This window comes from Bufo gargarizans, chromosome 4 (genome assembly GCF_014858855.1).
Source record: "Bufo gargarizans isolate SCDJY-AF-19 chromosome 4, ASM1485885v1, whole genome shotgun sequence".
In the NCBI taxonomy this organism is placed as follows: domain Eukaryota; kingdom Metazoa; phylum Chordata; class Amphibia; order Anura; family Bufonidae; genus Bufo; species Bufo gargarizans.
The window spans coordinates 460,897,645-460,922,653 of NC_058083.1; the positions used below are offsets into that span (position 1 = coordinate 460,897,645).

The following is a 25,009-nucleotide window of genomic DNA, read 5'->3' on the forward strand; positions in this document are numbered from 1 at the left end:
AGCTGCGTTGGGTGCCACCCCGCTGTGACCATGCTTCATCCTCATCCTCCTCCACCTCCTCCTCATCCTCGTCCTCCTCGTCCTCCAGTAGTGGGCCCTGGCTGGCCACATTTGTACCTGGCCTCTGCTGTTGCAAAAAACCTCCCTCTGAGTCACTTCGAAGAGACTGGCCTGAAAGTGCTAAAAATGACCCCTCTTCCTCATCCTCCTCCTCCTCCTCCTGGGCCACCTCCTGTTCCATCATCGCCCTAAGTGTTTTCTCAAGGAGACATAGAAGTGGTATTGTAACGCTGATAACGGTGTCATCGCCACTGGCCATGTTGGTGGAGTACTCGAAACAGCGCAACAGGGCACACAGGTCTCGCATGGAGGCCCAGTCATTGGTGGTGAAGTGGTGCTGTTCTGTAGTGCGACTGACCCGTGCGTGCTGCAGCTGAAACTCCACTATGGCCTGCTGCTGCTCGCACAGTCTGTCCAGCATGTGCAAGGTGGAGTTCCACCTGGTGGGCACGTCGCATATGAGGCGGTGAGCGGGAAGGCCGAAGTTACGCTGTAGCGCAGACAGGCGAGCAGCGGCAGGATGTGAACGCCGGAAGCGCGAACAGACGGCCCGCACTTTATGCAGCAGCTCTGACATGTCGGGGTAGTTGTGAATGAACTTCTGCACCACCAAATTCAGCACATGCGCCAAGCAAGGGATGTGCGTCAAATTGGCTAGTCCCAGAGCTGCAACGAGATTTCGCCCATTATCACACACCACCAGGCCGGGCTTGAGGCTCACCGGCAGCAACCACTCGTCGGTCTGTTGTTCAATACCCCGCCACAACTCCTGTGCGGTGTGGGGCCTGTCCCCCAAACATATGAGTTTCAGAATGGCCTGCTGACGTTTACCCCGGGCTGTGCTGAAGTTGGTGGTGAAGGTGTGTGGCTGACTGGATGAGCAGGTGGAAGAAGAGGAGGAGGAAGCCGAGAAGGAGGAGGTGGCAACAGGAGGCAAAGAATGTTGCCCTGCGATCCTTGGCGGCGGCAGGACGTGCGCCAAACAGCTCTCCGCCTGGGGCCCAGCTGCCACTACATTTACCCAGTGTGCAGTTAGGGAGATATAGCGTCCCTGGCCGTGCTTACTGGTCCACGTATCTGTGGTTAGGTGGACCTTGCTACAGATGGCGTTGCGCAGTGCACACTTGATTTTATCGGATACTTGGTTGTGCAGGGAAGGCACGGCTCTCTTGGAGAAGTAGTGCCGGCTGGGAACAACATACTGTGGGACAGCAAGCGACATGAGCTGTTTGAAGCTGTCTGTGTCCACCAGCCTAAATGACAGCATTTCATAGGCCAGTAGTTTAGAAATGCTGGCATTCAGGGCCAGGGATCGAGGGTGGCTAGGTGGGAATTTACGCTTTCTATCAAATGTTTGTGAGATGGAGAGCTGAACGCTGGCGTGTGACATGGTTGAGACGCTTGGTGACGGAGGTGGTGGTGGTGGTGTTGGTGGTACATCCCCTGTTTGCTGGGCGGCAGGTGCCAACGTTCCTCCAGAGGCGGAGGAAGAGGCCGAGGCGGCAGCAGCAGAATAGGCCGAGGCGGCAGCAGCAGAAGAGGTAGCAGGGGGAGCCTGAGTGACTTCCTTGGTTTTAAGGTGTTTACTCCACTGCAGTTCATGCTTTGCATGCAGGTGCCTGGTCATGCAGGTTGTGCTCAGGTTCAGAACGTTAATGCCTCGCTTCAGGCTCTGATGGCACAGCGTGCAAACCACTCGGGTCTTGTCGTCAGCACATTGTTTGAAGAAGTGCCATGCCAGGGAACTCCTTGAAGCTGCCTTTGGGGTGCTCGGTCCCAGATGGCGGCGGTCAGTAGCAGGCGGAGTCTCTTGGCGGCGGGTGTTCTGCTTTTGCCCACTGCTCCCTCTTTTGCTACGCTGTTGGCTCGGTCTCACCACTGCCTCTTCCTCCGAACTGTGAAAGTCAGTGGCACGACCTTCATTCCATGTGGGGTCTAGGACCTCATCGTCCCCTGCATCGTCTTCCACCCAGTCTTGATCCCTGACCTCCTGTTCAGTCTGCACACTGCAGAAAGACGCAGCAGTTGGCACCTGTGTTTCGTCATCATCAGAGACATGCTGAGGTGGTATTCCCATGTCCTCATCATCAGGAAACATAAGTGGTTGTGCGTCAGTGCATTCTATGTCTTTCACCGCTGGGGAAGGGCTAGGTGGATGCCCTTGGGAAACCCTGCCAGCGGAGTCTTCAAACAGCATAAGAGACTGCTGCATAACTTGAGGCTGAGACAGTTTCCCTGGTATGCATGGGGGTGATGTGACAGACTGATGGGGTTGGTTTTCAGGCGCCATCTGTGCGCTTTCTGCAGAAGACTGGGTGGGAGATAATGTGAACGTGCTGGATCCACTGTCGGCCACCCAATTGACTAATGCCTGTACCTGCTCAGGCCTTACCATCCTTAGAACGGCATTGGGCCCCACCATATATCGCTGTAAATTCTGGCGGCTACTGGGACCTGAGGTAGTTGGTACACTAGGACGTGTGGATGTGGCAGAACGGCCACGTCCTCTCCCAGCACCAGAGGGTCCACTAACACCACCACGACCATGTCCACGTCCGCGTCCCTTACTAGATGTTTTTCTCATTGTTATGGTTCACCACAACAACAAATATATTATTTGGCCCAATGTATTGTATTCAAATTCAGCGGGATATAAATTTGAGGCCTAGTATTTAGGCGCTGGGTGACCGGTATGGATTTAGTGACAGAATTAGACTTGGAAATGCACAGAAGCGTGTGTGTGAAGTTATTCTGAATGACCCAATGTGCACCTTGAATATTATATACCCTTTTTGGGATAGATTTCAAATAGCTCTGATATAGCAGGAACCACTAAATTATGAAATTGCTAAATTGGGAATTGTACTTCAACCCAGAACAAAAAATGTGCTTTGACGGGCACTAAATAACTTTCCCAGCTACAACAGTACAGCGGTAACGAGAGATTTAGAGGGATTTAAATTTGAGGCCTAGTATTTAGGCGCTGGGTGACAGGTATGGGTTTAGTGACAGAATTAGACTTGGAAATACACAGTAGCGGGTGTGTGTGAAGTTATTCTGAATGACCCAATGTGCACCTTCAATATTATATACCCTTTTTGGGATAGATTTCAAATAGCTCTGATATAGCAGGAACCACTAAATTATGAAATTGCTAAATTGGGAATTGTACTTCAACCCAGAACAAAAAATGTGCTTTGACGGACACTAAATATCTTGCCCAGCAACAACAGTACAGCGGTGGGTAACGAGAGATTTAGAGGGATTTAAATTTGAGGCCTAGTATTTAGGCGCTGGGTCACCGGTATGGATTTAGTGACAGAATTAGACTTGGAAATGCACAGAAGCGTGTGTGTGAAGTTATTCTGAATGACCCTATGTGCACCTTCAATATTATATACCCTTTTAGGGATAGATTTCAAATAGCTCTGATATAGCAGAAACCACTAAATTATGAAATTGCTAAATTGGGAATTGTACTTCAACCCAGAACAAAAAATGTGCTTTGACGGACACTAAATATCTTGCCCAGCAACAACAGTACAGCGGTGGGTAACGAGAGATTTAGAGGGATTTAAATTTGAGGCCTAGTATTTAGGCGCTGGGTGACAGGTATGGGTTTAGTGACAGAATTAGACTTGGAAATACACAGTAGCGGGTGTGTGTGAAGTTATTCTGAATGACCCAATGTGCACCTTCAATATTATATACCCTTTTTGGGATAGATTTCAAATAGCTCTGATATAGCAGAAACCACTAAATTATGAAATTGCTAAATTGGGAATTGTACTTCAACCCAGAACAAAAAATGTGCTTTGACGGACACTAAATATCTTGCCCAGCAACAACAGTACAGCGGTGGGTAACGAGAGATTTAGAGGGATTTAAATTTGAGGCCTAGTATTTAGGCGCTGGGTCACCGGTATGGATTTAGTGACAGAATTAGACTTGGAAATGCACAGAAGCGTGTGTGTGAAGTTATTCTGAATGACCCTATGTGCACCTTCAATATTATATACCCTTTTAGGGATAGATTTCAAATAGCTCTGATATAGCAGAAACCACTAAATTATGAAATTGCTAAATTGGGAATTGTACTTCAACCCAGAACAAAAAATGTGCTTTGACGGACACTAAATATCTTGCCCAGCAACAACAGTACAGCGGTGGGTAACGAGAGATTTAGAGGGATTTAAATTTGAGGCCTAGTATTTAGGCGCTGGGTGACAGGTATGGGTTTAGTGACAGAATTAGACTTGGAAATACACAGTAGCGGGTGTGTGTGAAGTTATTCTGAATGACCCAATGTGCACCTTCAATATTATATACCCTTTTTGGGATAGATTTCAAATAGCTCTGATATAGCAGAAACCACTAAATTATGAAATTGCTAAATTGGGAATTGTACTTCAACCCAGAACAAAAAATGTGCTTTGACGGACACTAAATATCTTGCCCAGCAACAACAGTACAGCGGTGGGTAACGAGAGATTTAGAGGGATTTAAATTTGAGGCCTAGTATTTAGGCGCTGGGTGACAGGTATGGGTTTAGTGACAGAATTAGACTTGGAAATACACAGTAGCGGGTGTGTGTGAAGTTATTCTGAATGACCCAATGTGCACCTTCAATATTATATACCCTTTTAGGGATAGATTTCAAATAGCTCTGATATAGCAGAAACCACTAAATTATGAAATTGCTAAATTGGGAATTGTACTTCAACCCAGAACAAAAAATGTGCTTTGACGGACACTAAATATCTTGCCCAGCAACAACAGTACAGCGGTGGGTAACGAGAGATTTAGAGGGATTTAAATTTGAGGCCTAGTATTTAGGCGCTGGGTGACAGGTATGGGTTTAGTGACAGAATTAGACTTGGAAATACACAGTAGCGGGTGTGTGTGAAGTTATTCTGAATGACCCAATGTGCACCTTGAATATTATATACCCTTTTAGGGATAGATTTCAAATAGCTCTGATATAGCAGGAACCACTAAATTATGAAATTGCTAAATTGGGAATTGTATTTCAACCCAGAACAAGAAATGTGCTTGAACGGACACTAAATAACTCGCCCAGCTACAGCACTCGGGACAGATTTAGCTGGATATAAATTTGAGGCCTAGTATTTAGGCGCTGGGTGACCGGTATGGATTTAGTGACAGAATTAGACTGGGATATGGCCAAAAAATGAACAGACTATTGCTGGTTAAATGCACTTGGTGTGACAGCTTCACCCTGATGTAGGCTTTAGCCAAAAAACAACCACACCATTGAGGGTTAAATGCACTTGGTGACAGGCGCAGCTTGCCCCTGATTTTGTATATGGCCAAAAAATGAACAGACTATTGCTGGTTAAATGCACTTGGTGTGACAGCTTCACCCTGATGTAGGCTTTAGCCAAAAAACAACCACACCATTGAGGGTTAAATGCACTTGGTGACAGGCGCAGCTTGCCCCTGATTTTGTATATGGCCAAAAAATGAACAGACTATTGCTGGTTAAATGCACTTGGTGTGACAGCTTCACCCTGATGTAGGCTTTAGCCAAAAAACAACCACACCATTGAGGGTTAAATGCACTTGGTGACAGGCGCAGCTTGCCCCTGATTTTGTATATGGCCAAAAAATGAACAGACTATTGCTGGTTAAATGCACTTGGTGTGACAGCTTCACCCTGATGTAGGCTTTAGCCAAAAAACAACCACACCATTGAGGGTTAAATGCACTTGGTCGCAGCTTGTGCTGGCGCACCACAAGACACAAAATGGCCGCCGATCACCCCAGAAAAATGAGACTGACAAACGGTCTGTGCAGCCTAAAAACAGTGAGCAATTGAGGATCAGCAGCTCAATGATCCACAGCTGCAGATCGATCAGTTAATCAAGTCCTTTGGAGGAGTTAATCTGCCTAATCTCGCCCTACTGTCGCAGCCGCAACCTCTCCCTACGCTAATCAGAGCAGAGTGACGGGCGGCGCTATGTGACTCCAGCTTAAATAGAGGCTGGGTCACATGGTGCTCTGGCCAATCACAGCCATGCCAATAGTAGGCATGGCTGTGATGGCCTCTTGGGGCAAGTAGTATGACGCTTGTTGATTGGCTGCTTTGCAGCCTTTCAAAAAGCGCCAAGAAAGCGTCACAAAAGCGCGAAGAAAGCGACGAAGACCGAACCCGAACCCGGACTTTTACGAAAATGTCCGGGTTCGGGTCCGTGTCACGGACACCCCAAAATTCGGTACGAACCCGAACTATACAGTTCGAGTTCGCTCATCCCTAATTAGGAGTAATTAACCTGTTCTGAGTAACTGAGCAAAGAAGAGTTCCTTCTCTATTAAAACTTCAAAATCCACAGTGGAGACATACCTGAGGGCAATAACGCTGTCCTTTTATGAATATGTCGATGATAACAAAGTGGTCGTATAATAGAGTATGTTATTACTAGAGGAGAGGTGTCACCACTGCACCCAGCAATTGGCCGAGTGGGTAGTCCAAGCCATTTCCTGTGTGTTATGTCATAGCAACATAGAAACTGAATGTTTCGGCAGATAAGAACCATTTGGCCCATCTAGTTTGCCCAATATACTGAATACTATGAATAGCCCCTGGCCCTATCTTATATGAAGGATAGCCTTATGCCTATCCCATGCATGCTTAAACTCCTTCACTGTATTTGCAGCTACCACTTCTGCAGGAAGGCTATTCCATGCATCCACTACTCTCTCAGTAAAGTAATACTTCCTTATATTACTTTTAAACCTTTGCCCCTCTAATTTAAAACTATGTCCTCTTGTAGCAGTTTTTCTTCTTTTAAATATTCTCTCCTCTTTTACCTTGTTGATTCCCTTTATGTATTTAAAAGTTTCTATCATATCCCCTCTGTCTCGTCTTTCTTCCAAGCTTTACATGTTAAGGTCCTTTAATCTTTCCTGGTAAGTTTTTGTCACGAGGGTGTCAAGAGCCACGTCTGACTCCGTTATACCCGGGGTCAGGAAGTCGCAGCGGGTGGCTGCGCGCTCTATGTCTAAAGATCACGTTGTTTCTTAGTGATTGTTTTCTGTGTTTGCCTTGCTATCCTTTTTGTCTCACTCAGGGATCCGTAGCTTCTCCTCCTCAGCTGTTTCTTGTCTGCCACTCCCAACCTCCTTATATTCTCCTCTCACACTTCTCTAGTTGCCAGTTATAGAGCTTCCTGCCTGGACTTCTATACTGACCCACTGGAGCTGTGAATCCTGGTTGTTGTTCCAGAGTGCTACCCTCCGGATCCCTGTTGGGCTTTTTGTTGTCTCCTGTTGTCGCCCACCTGGGATTATATGTTGAGTCTGTATTGTCTGTCCTCCCCTTGGTGTTTTCCTTTAGAGCTAGTGGTGCGGACTAGTGTTCCCACCGCCCTGTTCACTATCTAGGGCTCATCTTAGGGAAAGCCAGGGTTTTAGGCACGTGATCGGCGTACGGGTGAGGAACCCGTCTAGGGACGTCAGGGCAGCCAGGTGCCAGCCGCAAGGTGAGTCAGGGGTCACCACCTTCCCTCTCACTTGGGCAGGGCCTTCCTCTTTCCCTCCCTCTGTGTCACGTATGTGATAGTCACGCCGATCGTGATAGTTTTATCCTGCAATCCATGTACCAGTTTAGTAGCTCTTCTCTGAACTCTCTCTGTCTGCCTACCTTTAAGTCTTCTGAAATAATGACCCCTAAATCCCTTTCCTCAGATACTAAGGTTAGGACTGTATCACTGAATTTATAGGACCATGAACTGGAGACAAGCAGGGACCACCAGTGGTAGATTGATAAGGTTAAGGTCTATGAGGTATTACTCATCCGCACCAGTTCCTTCACAGCTGCTGTATCAGTGCTGCTCCCCACTTTCCGTTCTCAGGATTAACACGCCAGAAATGGCTTGGACTGCCCACTCAGCCAATCACTAGAGGATAGGGGTCACCCAGCAATTGGCTGAGTGGTCAGTCAAAGCCATTTATTGTGGGTTAGGTCAGGACCAGGAACTGAAGACAAGCAGAGACCACCAGAGTTAGATTGATGAGGGTGAGTAATGTTGTTGTTGTTTTTTTTTATCCCTTTCTGGCACCATTTTTTTTAACTATCCCTCAAGAAAACTTGAAATTTGTGAAAATTTATTTAAAAAAAGTATTTTTCTGTATGACTGCAGCTGCTCAGAGACATCACAACACAGCTCAGCAAGCATGGAAAAATAAAATGTACAATAAAATAATACAGCAGAGAGAAGAATAATAAGAAAAATACCCCTAACAGGCAGGCTAGAACCTTTCGCATGTGTGACTAAACTATATCTAATCTGAAGCTGCCTAATACATCACTGCCAGGTGTGTTAGAATATACAGGATATAGAGAGCAGGGATCTCAAACTCAGCTGGACATGTGGGACGCACATATAAAAAATTTCCAGTTGATGGGACCGCATTCATTTCAAATATAATACAATACATGTGTGTCACCTCACCACCCCTGAACTTCACCTCAGCCAGCCATGCATGGGAATGACTCCATGAGCTCCCTTAGTAGTGAGAACAGTGGAATGAGAGAGATATTACTATTTTTTGTGGCATTCTAACCAGGTTTCAAAAATATATTTCATGTGGCTGAACAACCCTTTCTTAAATGCAGACCCCAAAATAAATAGACTCCCAGATCCTAAAATTAATAAGACTACAGCCCACAAATTCATACAGACCCCAGATTAAACCCAAACCAGCCCCCAAATGAATAAATACACCAGATCATCCCCCAGATTTATACAGACCAGAGATCAGACCCCAAATTTATACAGACCCCAGATCAGCCCCCAAAGGAGTCTACAGGAGTCTATGAGAATGTCACCTTGTTCCTATGGAGCCCTGCCATTCAAGAACCGCTGGATTGCTGGTCAAGACACGACCGCTAGATGACATCAGGAGCTAAGGCCTCTCGCAGCGACTCCTGCTGCTACGCCCCCTTCCTTTGCTGGGACCTCTGCCTGCGCCAGAAACATTTAGGCACTTCTCTGTCTGACATACTATTAGATAAAATAAATAAATAAAAAGGAAATTAAAACACCCCAAAAAAGTCAGTAATTTTCTCACTCTCAAAAAAGGGCTTTAGAACATATAACTGCACCGCTGAACTGCAAATAGACCCTTATTTTTTTTACACTTATACATGCCACAGAAGGATTTAGAACACATAGTGCTGCCCATAATTATTCATACCCCTGGCAAATTTTGACTTAAAGTTACTTTTATTCAACCAGCGAGTAATTTTTTGGCGGGAAATGACCAAATTTTCGCACTTCACCACACAACGGCTAATAAGCCCTTTTTTCCCACTAATACAAGCCCAAAAAAATACTTTAGAACCGGCATGCTCAACCTGCGGCCCTCCAGCTGTTGCAAAACTACAACTCCCAGCATGCCCAAACAGCCTACAGCTATTAGCCTACGGCAAAGCATTATGGGAATTGTAGTTTTACAACAGCTGGAGGGCCGCAGGTTGAGCATGCCTGCTTTAGAACATATAACTGCACCGCACAAGGGCAAATAAGACGTAGAAATATTTCCTTGTAATAAACCCTGTTAATGGCTGTATCAAACAGCACTTGCACCCTAATAAGAATGGTTTGCTGGAATTACAGAGCTGTATAATTTGGATCCCCAGTCAGTGCAGAAAGGTGTAATAGGATTGTTCCTATTACCCAGGCTGTAACCTCTCCTACTGACCCTGTTCAACATAAATGCTGTGGAATGTTTCCTTCCTATCCTTTCCCTACACCTTGCATAATCTTTCCCTGAACTCGTAAATCTTTTTTTTTAGCACAATGAAGTCTTTCCTAGCACTGTCCCTAGCGCCTGCTGATGTCTCTCGCTGCACTAAGTACTCTGGAAAATAGCAGAATCCAAGATGACTGAGGCTATTTATAGGGCTATGTCATCACAAGGCTGGCTGGCTGCTGATTGTCTGCATACATGGCATTATGGGTGATACCGCCTTCCCAGAGTTCCTTGCTCCATGTCCTTCAAACGTGCAGCAGCCATTTTAGGAAAAAATGTGATTTGTTACACTGAAGCGTGAGGAAATTTGGATTCTGTGCAAACAGAATTTTTCCTGAAATTCAGATCGAATTCCACTTCGTCAACTTCGATTCGCTCATCTCTAAATGTGACCATGCTGTCTATGCCACCATTGAACTATCTTGGATAACAAGAACTAGTACTCACTGAATCACTATTTGCTCGAGAATTTAACACTATTGGAAGACTAATTACCTCCTAGTTTTCTACAATTTGTACACCATAAAATAAGTTGTTTTCCAGTACAATAAAAGGTTATGTATGATAATGTTCGATAACTCTCTGATGTCGCTCTGTGAGAGTAGAATCTGTTCTAGTGGACCCAGGGACGGACTGCGAACTTAAAGTGGCCCTAGAAAAAATACTAAAAGTGGCCCCGTTTTGTAGTTGGATCCAAATTGATGGAAGGCAGAGCCAGCAATACTATATTGTGGCAAATTATACCACCCCAACAGTGCCAAATACCAGAGTCCATCACAAAATACTGCCAGCAGCACAAAATACATTCCCAAAAGCTTCCACTGACCGGCTGTGAGGAGGGCATCGGCCCACCGGGAAATTTCCCTGTAAGGTCTATGGCCAATCCGCCTCTGAGTGGACCCATCCTATGCATATACAGAGCATTTGGAAAGTCTTCAGACCATTTTTATTTAATTTTTTACATTTTATGTTGCGGCCTTGAACTAAAATAAAATAGTAACATAGTAACATAGTACATAAGGCCGAAAAAAGACATTTGTCCATCCAGTTCGGCCTGTTAACCTGCAAGTTGATCCAGAGGAAGGCAAAAAAAACCCTGTGAGGTAGAAGCCAATTTTCCCCACTTTAGGGGAATAAAAAATTCCTTCCCGACAATCAGGCAATCAGAATAACTCCCTGGATCAACGACCCCTCTCTAGTAGCTATAGCCTGTAATATTATTACGCTCCAGAAATACATCCAGGCCCCTCTTGAATTCCTTTATTGTACTCACCATCACCACCTCCTCAGGCAGAGAGTTCCATAGTCACTGCTCTTACCGTAAAGAATCCTCTTCTATGTTTGTGTACAAACCTTCTTTCCTCCAGACGCAGAGGATGTCCCCTCGTCACAGTCACATTCCTGGGGATAAATAGATGATGGAAGAGATCTCTGTACTGATATATTTATACATAGTAATTAGATCTCCCCTTAGTCGTCTTTTTTCTAAAGTGAATAACCCTAATTTTGATAACCTTTCAGGATACTGTAGTTGCCCCATTCCAGTTATTACTTTAGTTGCCCTCCTCTGTACCCTCTCCAGCTCTGCTATGTCTGCCTTGTTTACAGGCAGGCATTTACAGGCAAAAATAAAATAAAAAAGTTTCCCCATCAATCTGCACTCAGTACTTCATAATGAGAAAGTGAAAACAGAATTTTTTAAATTTGCTAATTTAGGTAAAAGTTACATTTCTCATGGAGATGAAGTATTTCACATGAAGTATTCATTCAGATCCTTTGCTATGACATTTGAAATTAAGCTCAGGGAGCCTCCCATTTCTCTTGATCACCTTGATTGAACTCTTTTTAGAAGCTGGTAATATCCCTCACGCATGTAAGAGTTCCTGGATATTCTCAGCAATGGAGATAATTGCAGGCAGACATTTTTTTGGACTCCAAGTCACTAATACTGCACTATAGTGATCCTCTTCGCAGCCTTGAATGGCTGTTAAAAACAGAACAGTAAATTGCTTTTAAACATAGGAAAAGCTACTGTAGCATGTGCTCTAAGAACTATTAAGATGGCAAGCCATAGTAGGCTATCAGCTTGGCCAACATTGCATGCTCTTTCAATAGATTTGTGGAGAAGTGAGTCAGCCAGACATCTCTAACCCTGCAGATTTTCTTGGGGGAATCAATAGGAATGTACCGGAAAAATCTGGCCTGTGAGCTATTTTCCCTCAAAATAATGTATCAGAGGACTATGGCAGCTCCTGGAGACATTAGATTGCTGGATTAGGATCTGAAAACAAAATTAAGCATAAATTAACCCATTATTCTAATATCAACAATATCACAAATTTCACTACTTGTATAAGCAAATGTAGCGGTGCTGTGTTTGTCAGTTAAAGCAGAGTTGGCACAACCCCTAGTGATATTACAATGTGTTATCTGAGGTATAACATAGGACTGCAGATAAACCTACCCCATTATATAAAACCGAGAAATGATGCAGCCCAAAAGAGTTAAATGATTACTTTAATTCTACTGTATCCGCACATGCAGAACAGTCACAAGCGTTTTCTCAGTTGGCAACAGCTGTATTTGCATATTAGAAGTAGTTTTTATATGTTACCTTTTATGGATACTTCATTAAGCTAAATATAGTACAAACTTCTCTTGCCTTATAATAGCTGGGGGGGAGACGAAACATTCATTACAGAGTACAGAGTTGCGGTTTGTGGTTATTTTATGAAAGGGAAAAGCATACCTACTTTGCATTAAATAATAGTTCAGCATTCACGGGAGCATAGTAAATAAATGTCACATCCGCATAATATTGATTGTTACCCCTTCCTGCTGTGATCATAGCAATCTCATGATCACCAGATCCTGGGCAGCCACATGAGCTGCTGGGTTTTAGCAGAGCCAGATCAGCTGGCAGTGCATGTCAGGAGGCTGTATTCCTCCTGTAACTGGGGCTAATATTGTTAGCCCCAGTTACAGACGCAGTCAGAAACCGAAAAATATTAAATGTTCCCAAAAGTTTTTGTATGGTCTTATGTGGGGGGGGGGGGCAGGCAAAGTGTGAAATAAAAATAAATAAAAAAAAGACAAAAGAAAATTATACATACTACATTTTCCCCTCTGTCAAAACAACTGGAACGGAAAAAGGGGACATAATTTTAAAGAGTTATTTAGTTGCAAGAAGGGCAAGTAGGCCATGTGACTGATTGACTGATGGACGGTGACATTACATGGCCTAGGAAGAGGCAGTGGCGCTCACAGAGCACCAGCCTCTTCTAACAACTGATCAGTGGGATCCAGAGGAAAGTTCATCAATATAAATTCCAGGATAACCCCCTTTAATGGCTCTTTTATTGTGTATAGAGTTAAGCGAATCGGAGTCTATTTTGCAAAAAAAAAAAAATACATACTTGCCTGCTCCATTTTCTCGGGACGGGCTTGCCATCAACATCTTGCTTGAATATCTCAGCTGAAGTCCCGTGCACGGTGACACCATGCCGACCGGCATCATGATGTCATCTCGGGACGCCAGCTCTTCAAGCAAGATGGCTCGCGAGAAAATGTATCAGTTAAGTATGATTTTATTTTTTATTTTACACCGTGTTCTGTATATCAGATGCCACAATCATGCATAAAAGTGGCATCTGAGGGGCACAATGACAGGGAGCTGCACAGTCGTTGCACTCACTACTTATAAAGAAATGTGCGTCATGACGAAGTAATTCATCATTTGGTAAAATTCAGCGAAAGCAGCTGAATAGAAATTTCCAATACTTCGCTCATCACTAGGGAATTGCATTAAATAGGATTCACTAATATAGAAGCAAAGGGTCTCCGCTTAAAGAAGGAAATAGTTACAATAGTAAAGACCACTTACAAGTATGCAAAAAAATTCATCTCGTACCATGGGCGTCCAGCAATGACCCAGCAGCAGTTTCATAGATAGGTCTGTCGTGGTCTTCCAAACATTGTATTACTGTATGCTGTGCTTTAATACCTTATTTAACCCCCAAAGTATCTGCACCATTCCATGACAAACAGTTATGTTTGGTTGTTGCTCACCCCAGATGTACAGCTTTAGCCCATGATCATCTGGATATTCACATTTTATTTATTTTCTTCCAGTTTCAGGTTGAACTTGATCAGGAATACCAGGACAAATTCAAGCGACTTCCAATGGAAATTCAAGAGTTTGTCCAGGAGGCCATGAAGGGAAAATTCAGTGAAGAAAGAGAACATAGCTCTTCTCTCCTAACACCCGACAGTGGGAAGTCTCCAGTGGGGAACTCGGGAAATCACAAAAGTCTGGATCATGAAGAAGAAGGTGAAGAAGAGGCTCCAGCAAAGGCATTTGATACATCACTCTAACTTGGACTCGGAGGTTGCAGTATGTCTTTGTGCTGTCGGAGGGGTGCTTACACATTGCCTGTGATTTATCCTTGGCAATCTGATCCTGCCTCTGCATAGTGTTACATGGCGGAAGCTTACAGTGCTCTTTTGAATGCACACTTCCAAGAGAAGCAGTTTTCTATTGCACTCAGCTGTCCATTTTTTTAGGTATTTATTATTAATCTGAGTCTTGGTGCATTTGTCGTGAAGAAGTAACATACATGCATAACCATATAATGCTTCTTTGTTGGTGTATCTGAATAGGCAAAAAAAAGTAACTTCCAGGCCATATACACTGTAAAGATTGGAGGTAGAGGACCTTCATTCTGTGTGGAGCCCTAACACAGCCCAGGCCAGGACAGTGGGAAGGCTAATTGACTCTGTGTTACCCATATCAACCAATCCGCTTGTATCTTTTATGCACCGGCATATTCCAATGAGAACGCTTATCTGATTGGTTTCTATGGCTGACGCTACCTTTGGTCACAGTAACCACTGGGACGGTTTTCGGTGGTGTCCCCTGTTGTTTAGTCAATATTTGCTTTATGTTGCACTGAGAGATTAAACAGTTTCCTTTGCAAGCACTGGTTGCTTGCTGTTTTGATATTTTATGTATCTGTAATATAAGTGAATGATGTATTTGGGCAATAGGGTCCCTTGCCGGAGAAGATCGGAGCAAATATTTATTGATGTAAGCTATACCCACAGCATATCACATGAACACAGAGGTGTCGATCATGTGGGTTTTTATGGGATGCAGATTCCCCAGGGGAAGGATTAAGTCAAGTGTGCATGTCAGAACAAAGAATACTAACTTGCTGGTTAGATTCTGCAAATTAGTAACAGAACAGGCGTCAGAAGCGTTGTTTTTCTGTGGTATTAATTTGTGTTGTAATGTATGTTGAATCAGTCTTTGGATATAAATAAATAAAAAAAGATAGAGAGAGATATATAAAAAATATATATTTTGCAGGATCAAAAAATATTGATTTTAAACGATTATAGTTTATGTAAACTTTTCTGAAAACTGTACACAGTGCAAATAGGAAACCGTGGAGAAATGTCTGTTCAACATATTGTGCTGTATTCGGAAATAAAGTTCCTAGTCGTTGTGACTGCACTGTCCGTTCAATCGACAGAATTTTTCTTGGTAAAATTGTGAGAGAAAAAAATGTCAGTTTTGCCGTCTATTTTAGCAAGTACTTGCCTTCCCTATGGGATAACGATTCATAGAGCTCTACATTGTGCCATTTCTCTGTTATTTCTAATGGAAATGTATGAATAAGACCCCATTCACAGGAATGTATTTTTGGTCCTCACCTGATTCACATTTATTTCAATGAGGCCAAAAAAGATGTGGACGGCACACCGTGTGCTGTCGGCATCCATATGTCCATTTCACAGTCCCGCAAAAAAGATAGAACATGTCCTATTCTTGTCCGTCATGAGCAGAGTAATGAGCCATGATCAATGACATGACATTGCACAGCTGCTACAAGGGAGAATATTGAAGAGGACGCAGACCTCGCACCCCTTCAAATAGCTGATCGGTGGGGTACCAAAAGTTAGACCCCTGCCTGAGGACTAGGCATTCATATTATGACACTGCACAACCCCTTTAAGATGACAACCGAATGTTACAGTTCCCCTTTTTAAAGGGTATATCCCAACGTAATTTAAGTGTAACTAAACGTTCAAATAAGCTTAATTAAATCCTATTGTTTTCAATGAAAAATAGGCACTTGAAGTTCTTGAAGCTTTGGAGCTACACTGATGTAAGAGGTGTGCAAATGTACGGGTTCTGCTGTGGGTCCAGTGAGCGACGCAGTGGGCAGGGGCTCACATCGCAGCTCCTGCCTTTACCAATTCCGCTCACTAAAAGCTCTGGATAGCACATCATCAAAGTGCTATGGCAGGCTTAAGTGAGAGAGCACAGGCAGGAGCAGCGATCTACTAAAAGCCTTGCATCGATACAGGCTTTCAGAAGAGCAGTGCGGGCACAGGCAGGCGCTCTGCATAACACATCGCTGCTCCTGCCTGCCCTCTTTCCACTAAAGCCTGGCATGGCATATTGGTGATGTGCTGTGCAGAAGAAACAGTCTGCCCCTGCCTGTACAGGAGCCCCGCAGTGGAAACCATGCACTCCTACACCATCAGCGGCGTACGACTCTATGAATTCCAAAGCGGTATAGGCACCTGAACTTTTTCATGGAAAACTAAAAAAAAGTAAATAAATAAAGTATATTGCAAAAAAAAGAATAAAAAAATTAGCAAATTTTTAATAGGTTTAATAGAGTTTAGTTGAAAGTTTAGGTACATGTTACCAATCAGTGTGAACAGTGTCAGACTTTGCAGTGACACACCCTCATGATACTGTAAGGCCTCATGCACACAACCGTTGTTGTGTTCCGTTCTGCGAAATGGGGTTCCGTTATCAATTTCCGTTTTTGTTTCCGTGTGTCTTCCTTTATTTTTGAAGGACCACCAGACATAAAGGAAAGTAAAAAAAAGTCCCATTTTCGCGAACCATTTTCCGCAAAAATAATAGGACAGGTTATTTTTTTTTGACGGACTGGAATCACGGACACGGATGGCAAACGGTGCATTAGCCGAGTTCTCAACGGACCCATTGAAAGTCAATGGGTCCACAGAAAATCACAAAAAACGGTGCAACGAACACGGAATAAAACAACGGTCGTGTGCATGAGGCTTAAGTGGAATGGTAGCACACAGCTTTTCATTTATCCATACTTTTCCAGAAGGAATAACAACAGAGGAACAGCATAAGGGCTTATGCACACGAACATATTTTTTTTCTGGGTCCGTTCCATATTTTTTTGCAGATCCGTGTTTTGCGCAAAACTAAATACATTCGGTCGCGTGCATGAGCCCTAATGCAGAGTTCTAAGAAAAGATGCCCCAGAATTATTATTTTGTAGGAAATACAATTATTTACTAAAAACAGACACGTAAGGAGAACTGACGGGTCCTTTTTAAAAGTTAAATCACAAATAATAAATGAGAATAAAAGGAGGTTTAAAAAATATTCAGGAAATTGCATAAACAACATCATCTTCACTAAGATGATGGTATCCACAAAGCTTTGGCTAGTTACGATGATGCTGTGACAATAACCGGAGGGACTGTGGGGGTCTCAGATTTGCCATGGTTGTACTGCCAATAGGATTATAGTACATCATTGTTATTTATGTAAAGGCCTGAGATGATAATTACAAAGTTTTGATTTACGTAGACGTAGCCGGATCATGCTGAGCTGCCTTCAGTGAGGGAGCTATAGAAAACTGGGCTTTAAAGAGGACCTTTCACCGATTATAACATTGTGAACTAAGTATACAGACATGGAGAGCGGCGCCCGGGGATCTCACTGCACTTACTATTATCCCTGGGCGCCGATCCGTTCTCCTGCTATGCCCTCCGGTATCTTCGGTCACTAAGTTATAGTAGGCGGAGATTTCAGTCACTAAGTTATGGTAGGTGGAGTCTGCCCTTGTTCTGCTGTAGCGCTGGCCAATCGCAGCGCAGAGCTCACAGCCTGGGAGGTTATTTTCTCCCAGGCTGTGAGCTCTGCGATGCGATTGGACAGCGCTACAGCAGAACAAGGACAGACTCCGCCTACTATAACTTAGTGACCGGAGATACCAGAGGGCACAGCGGGAGAACGGAGCGGTGCCCAGGGATAATAGTAAGTGCAGTGAGATCTCCGGGCGCGCTCTACATGTCTGTATACTTAGTTCACAATGTCAGGATCGGTGAAAGGTCCTCTTTAAGGCCTCATGCACACGACCATGCCGTTTTTTGTGGACACTTTTCATATAGATATATAATCATAATACGGCATGAGTTTCCCTCCAGCGTGGAACAGAATAGGAAAACTGATGCTAGAACGGATGGCTTTCTATGGAATCCATTCCAGCATCTGACAAACCAGTTTTTACTCAGACACAGAGCCGATGCAGACAAATGTCATTAGTTGTGTCCGGCCCCGGCCTAAAACAACTGGCCAGATGCAACTGATGTATGTGAACACACCCTTAGGCACTTTTGGTAAATGAGGCCCACTGCTAACGCACATAAAACAACTGTTACCCATAGCAACCAATCAGATTGCAACCTTCAAGTAGCTGAAACAGCTTGGTTAATGTAAGCAGCAACCTGATTGGTTGGAATTAGCACTAGCACTGTCTAACAGAAATGCTAGCCTTGTTGCCATTAGCAACCAATCATTTTTCCAGACCAGTTCCAAGCTCTGCTTATTTGCTATGGGCAATGAGACCAATTTGATCGCTTTGAGAAATAAGGCTTCTACTGTGTGTATACGTGAACGCCGCTTTTCTGAGGCGATGGCGTCAGCTGTATATACAATCAAGTCATGTTTTATACCTCTTTCCTATATAACACATTGTCATTGAATTGAATCCACAGAGCAGGAAATGTATATATATATTGTCATCGCCATATGCATGGCAGACATACTGTATGATTAGAATCATTTTATCAGTATGTTTCTACGACATTATGACGTAAACCTTTTACTTCATCAAAATATATGAAAGATGTCAAGAACAGTGTTTTTCACCATTTTAGAGTGAGACTTTACAGTATAAGTGGTCATCTAGATTGCTTTACTGTACAAGTAAATATGGAGTATATTGCATATTTTTTACTTAGTTGTGAAATAATGATTTTCAGATTTTTTTTCTGCCATTGTGGAAGTTCCTCCCGGCCGTTCAGACAGTTTTACAGAAAAATATAGCGCAATGTTTTGTAAGGTTTTCTGTAACTATAGCTTTAAGAGGATTTTCCTCCTGCACAGAGCATGCCTAGAAAAATGTCTCATAGAAATCAGTGAGGTCCAGGGCTGCCAACCGTCCAGAAATTCCTGGACAGTCCATAAAAAAAAAATGTTTCGCATAAAAACCTGATTTAAACAGTAGGTACAATACATGCGGTCGTGAGCATGTAGCCTTACACGGTGGATTCCACCCTTTGCAGTATTGCTCTAGTATTTCCGCTATGAATTACACAACAAACTCCTCACCAATGGGTCTGATTGCTGGGGGACCCACCGCTAGGTCGTCCTCGGATCACTAGAACAAAAAGCCTGAAGAATCCCCCGTTTCTTCTCACTGCACAGCCGGAGTCTGAATGGAGTGGAGTGTGTATCCTGCTGCTCTATTCAGAGTCTTTGGAACTAAGGGAGACAGTGAATTTAGCACTCAGAAATGTGTCAGCTATCCTATGGATAGGTGACGAATGTCAATTGTGGGAACACCTCTTCTATGTATTACTGAATCAGAAGTTGGGATGGTAGCCAACGCTGGACTGACTTCTTAACAACTAATGGCAATGCTGGCACTTTGATCATCCTAGAACATGTGGACAGAATGGCAGAAATGAATTCAAAGGTGACAACCAATATGCCTGCGCTGCCTGTTGTCAGGTTTGGAATAATGGCTGCCAAGGATAGGCCATCTATATCTGATCGCCACGAGTCTGATACTGCAGATGCCGCCGATCAGCTGTTCCACATTGCTTTCCTTTACATTAGGGAGCATTCACACGACCGTGTTGGTTTTTGCGGTCTGCAAATCACGGATCCGTGTGTTTTGTATTATCTTTCCGTTTCCGTTTCGCAAGTTTGTATAATACGGACGTGGTGCTTCCGTGTGTCATCTGTTTTTCACGGTCCGCAAAAAAAAACTAAATGGGACTGAAATGGGGTTTCCTAGAATGTTTTCAGTCCAGGGGTCCGCAAAAAACGGATGACATACGGATGCATTTCCGTGTGCTATCCGTTTTTAACGGACCTATTGACTTTCTATGGGGCCACGGACTGCAATTTGCGGCCAAGTATAGGACATGTTCTAAAGGCCTCATGCACACGACCGTTGTGTGCATCCGTGTCCGTTGTTCAGTTTTCCGTGAATAAAAGGAACGGACAAACGGAACAGACAGCACACGGATGACAATGAAAGGCATTCCGCTATTTTTGCGGACCCATAGAAATGAATGGGTCCATGCATTGTCCGCAAAAATTGTGGAACGGACGCAGAGGAAAAACACGGTCGTGTGAATGCTCCCTTAGACAGTAGACAAAAAAGCGCACAAATGACTATGGACTGAATTAGTTGTAGACATACGGTATATATACGCCTCTGACATCACCGGGCTCGCTGCTAGGCTGAAGCCTCCGCCTAGCTTACCCATGGAAATACTGGCATGTCACAGGATCTCAAGAAAATTTGATTTAGCGCAGGTCAAGGGGGAGCATCGGAGCGCGAAAAGCTCTGATACTCCACTCATTCGTGGTGAATGAGTGCAGATTAGGTTGTGTCCAGGTGCAGGTCTGAAAACGGACAACCTCTTTACCAACCCTAGTGCAGGCCTATCCAGAATGCCTTAGAAGGCTCAGTGGCCTATGGTATTTGCCTAGCTTTGCCTGGTGCTGATGCAAGCCCTGGGGTTAGCAAAAAAGAAATACCTGAGTAAGAGGTGGATTTGTATGTTAAAGAGGACCTTTCACCGGATTTTATTAATTGAGATAAGTACCTGTACTTGCGGGGTACCCCCGCTGATGCTGCCACCTTGCCTGTTTTGTTAAGATAGTGCTCCTACGCCGCGCTGTGCCCCCCCCCCCCCCCCCGGTATTTCCCCCGCTCAGTATGCTAATACTGAGCATCGGAGCAATGGGGAGGAGACGCAGTCTTTCTCTGTGGGCGTCTCCTTCTCCCCTTACATCAGAGAGCGTCACAGCCAGGGATGTTAGTTCCCTGCTGTCTAATTCAGATTTTGAACGGGATTCTATTATACATCTGTATTTTTACTTATGGAACATTTCTGTAATATATTGCTACGATATGGGATCTATGATGGGGGAACTTGTGAGTTTTAGTTACAATGTTTTTGGCAGGTGTGATGAAGCGGGGCTTGATTGCTAGCAGTGTGTTAATGATTCTATCGATTGAGAATTATTTCTAATTGAACAGTTTTTCAACTTACACGAATTTCATTCACCATTTTATTTCTAAGCAAAAACTGTATTAGATGAGAAAAGTTTTTGACTGCACTTTTAAAACTGCAGAGGTGGTAATCACATACTGTACATAACTTTTTATAATGTATCTATGAAGTGACACTTTTTTGTAATAGTAATGTAATGTGTTACACATCTTGCATTCGTTCGGTTATGACCAGAGAACAGTAACAATTTTCAAAAACTCCTGTCACCTTCAAGCATCAGGGGCAGCCAATATGTGGTTTGTGTGAAAATGCAGCAGAGCTGATTTTGTCATTTTTGTGATGGTGACATGTGCCACAGGTCTTTTCATCGGGCACCAATGGTCACCAGATACAACTGCGCCTACATCCTTTCCAGATTCCAGTGCCCCATGGATCCCCAGACTACCAACGCCCATGACTAAGAGTACAATAGAAAACCACATGAGATACCACAAGGGGTTGGGGCAAACAGTAAACTCTGCTCTCCTGCATTGACAAACTCAGTACTACTACATCTGTACTGTATATAAGACGTCTATTCCCGGGAAGCTCATTATATTACATACATGGTAGCAGTCCCGTCACAAGATGGCCGCCTAGATTGTATGTAAGGGTCAGTAGATTTTAATAATACTTGAACTAGATTTTAAACTAATACAAAGGGTCTTTCTGATGTACTAGTCTTGTGCCTTTCTGTGTTTGCCTTGTTACATGTTGAATGTGTGAATTGTACATTTTATGTCTTGTACACATATATACAGTGAATATTCCAGATTGTATACTTTGGTTATCTGTAGACTACTGAAATTAGCTTGGGTTTTCTAAGTCAAAACCGGTTTCACACAAAATCCCTTAACCAATGGCCTCCATATTAAACTCATTGGTCTTCACTTTTTTATTTTAGGTTTCCAAATGCTCACTCACTAAAAGGGACCTTGTCTAAAACTGAAATATGAATGTTATATTCGACAGAGTATTAATATTGTGATTTAATGGACATTGTGTTTTATATGTCAAAGGCATAGGAATAAAAGTTACCTCTGTAATTAGGTGGTTTATTTCCAATCGGTTGATAGTACAACATTTTTATTTTACTTTTGGGGTAAAAATTCTATGCAATTTTGTGGCATGGTGTTTCTTCCTGTTGTAATTTTGTGCTTTCAACACAGATCCAAAGGACAAATAAACATATTAACACAAGCATGAATGATGATGATTAATTTATCAACGTAAAAAGTATATTTAGCATTGCATGTAATAAATGAATTTAAAACAGGGGGGGGGGGGGGGAGCGGCAGTGATTATCCAAGGCGACCTAAATCAGTGGAAGAATTCCCTCCGCTCTACAGACATGATTGTTTTAGTTACAATCTGTAATCCCCGTAACATATGAATTCAGAAGCCCTTTTTCCTAGGAGGACGCATTGTGCCATTCATCTCCTGTCTGCTGGAAATGTATCAATAAATTACAACTGGACATTTTTATTGCCATTGTCAACCACGATATTGCAGGCATTGATTGAATAATGCCTGTGTAGGGATATATCTTATTGAGAAGAGGAATAGTAAGAACCGGTTGTCAGTTTATTCAAACCTTTCCAGGAGGAATAGTAGACGAACAGCACAACCCATAGCTCCAGTATTTGCTAGAACTGGTATTTCAGGAGAGCAGACAAGTCCCATTCTAAGAGGTTGTATGAGAAAAGTGTCCGTCCCCTCTCATGACAGGTCAGTTTTAGTAACTACTTGCATTCCCCATGTAATAGCAGTTCTGGAGCATCTATTCTTATTACTCTTGTTGAGCCATTATTTTGTTATTCCTTCTAGAACAGGGATCGGCAACCTTTTTCTGATGGAGTGCCAATTTAAGAAGAAAAAATCAAAGTTGAAGCGCTCAGCGTTCCGGGTAATACAGGAAAGTCATATAACACAAACTGTATGTGACAAAAAAACTAATAATCAGTTTAACTTACCACTCAATGCGACCCTTGTTCCTGACTTTCTTTGCAAACACGATCCAGCTTTAGTTCATATGAGGAGATTTTTAGGTCCCTCTGGCTGTCACATACAGGCTCGACATCTTCCAACACCCCCAAAGTTGTCAGAAGTTCGCTCCACATTGTCCCTCCATTTTCCCCAGCAGTTACATGTAGGCTCACTATTCTCCCACCTGCCCAAAGGTGTCAGAAGCTTGCCCCACATTGTCCCCCCATAACCCCCAGCAGTCACATGCAGGCTCACCATCCTAAAGCCATCCCCAATTTAGTCACAAAGCTTCCCCCATTCCCCAGGTTCACTATCAACCTTCCACCTGACTACCCCAGCACATCATCCCCTGCTGTCCCCTATGCCACTACTACCCCTTACTCTCTGCTGGTACCTGTGCCACTACTACTCCCATCTCCTTAACTGTCACTTGTGTCACTATTACTCCCATCCCTGTCACCTGTGTCATTAATCCCATCTCTACACTGTCAGCAGCGGCAGCAGAACAGCAGTCGAGGAACACTAGTGATACAGCAGCCAGCCAGCTCATGAGGTAGTACAGTCTGAAGATGGCTGGCACGGCGGGAAGTGTGAGAGGCGAACCTTGATGATGGGTTCTTTGTAGCGCATCAGTACTCGGCAAGCCTAGCAGATACTGTGTAGCAAGTCTGAGGTTTTTTTGGCCAGTCAAATATGGCCTGCGTGCCATCTCTGGTAAGAGCCAGTTGGACCTTTATTACAGACCCCTGGCAATTCATTCATGAACTTCTAGAAGGAATAATAAAGGAATGACTCAATATAGAGTCATAGGAATAGATGCTCCAGAGTTATTATTATATGACTTGTCAGGTGAGGTGACAGGTCCTCTTTAACTTTACTCTTGACCAGAGGCTCAAGTGAAGGATGCTGGCCTTTATTAACACACTTTTGGGCATTTTGCACAGGCAAATGAGAAGAGAGGCGCTTTTCTTTTAGAAGAAAGAAACCATCTCATAACACCATTTAAATACTGTGAGCAATTAACATAGTGCTATCGTAAATGAGAAAGTTCAATAAAACTGCCCCTGACTATAATAAAATACTATGTACCATATATCTTCTATGGTTCTGGTTTTATCAGTCTGCACTGACATTCACTGATCTTTATATGACATCTCCATTCATTTTCATTATTTCCATCATGTCAACTCCAGTAGATTCCTGGACCATTAGGTTACACTAAACTTACATCTACTACACCAACTTTTATGGTTCATTGACCATTAAGATTCCTGGACAATACTTGTTTTGGTGGTGTTAAAGGTGTATTAGACTCACAGATGTTCTCGTTAGCGATCATCTGGTAGTATAATACTGCCTACAAATGCCTGATGAACACTGGTTCTTTGGGCAATTGTGATTCTTAAGAATGCATAAATCACAATTGGCACTGTGTAATAGCAATCCGACGCCGGCACACCGCTGCCCTGCATGGGGATGAGCGATGGCATAGAGATCGCTCCTCCCCATGCCACAGAGGACATCGCTGCATCTAATAGTGTCCTCCGCTAGCTATCTGACGATTGCTGGGAGGGAACTCTTCCCTCCTGACAATCATCTGCGGCATTGGGGTGTTTAATACACCCTTTAGGCCTGTATTACACTGGGCGATAGTCGTCCAGATCATCACTAACAAGCGTTCGTAGGAATGCTCGTTAGTAATGATCTGCCACCGATTATCCGATAAACGAGCCTGTATAATATGAACGATGATTACCTGATGATTGAGTTT

At 43.5% G+C, this 25,009-nt stretch overlaps 1 protein-coding gene across 1 annotated transcript in view; it reads left to right on the forward strand.

The window, feature by feature from the left end:
• PLCB1 (phospholipase C beta 1) overlaps nucleotides 1-16,702 on the forward strand; it is an 882,984-nt gene extending 866,282 nt beyond the window's left edge. The window contains exon 32 of the mRNA XM_044292378.1: nucleotides 13,975-16,702. Within this exon, the coding sequence (XP_044148313.1) occupies nucleotides 13,975-14,211 (237 nt within the window). The 3' untranslated portion in view covers nucleotides 14,212-16,702. The remainder of the gene's footprint in view (nucleotides 1-13,974) is intronic.
• The last annotated feature ends 8,307 nt before the right edge of the window (nucleotides 16,703-25,009 follow it).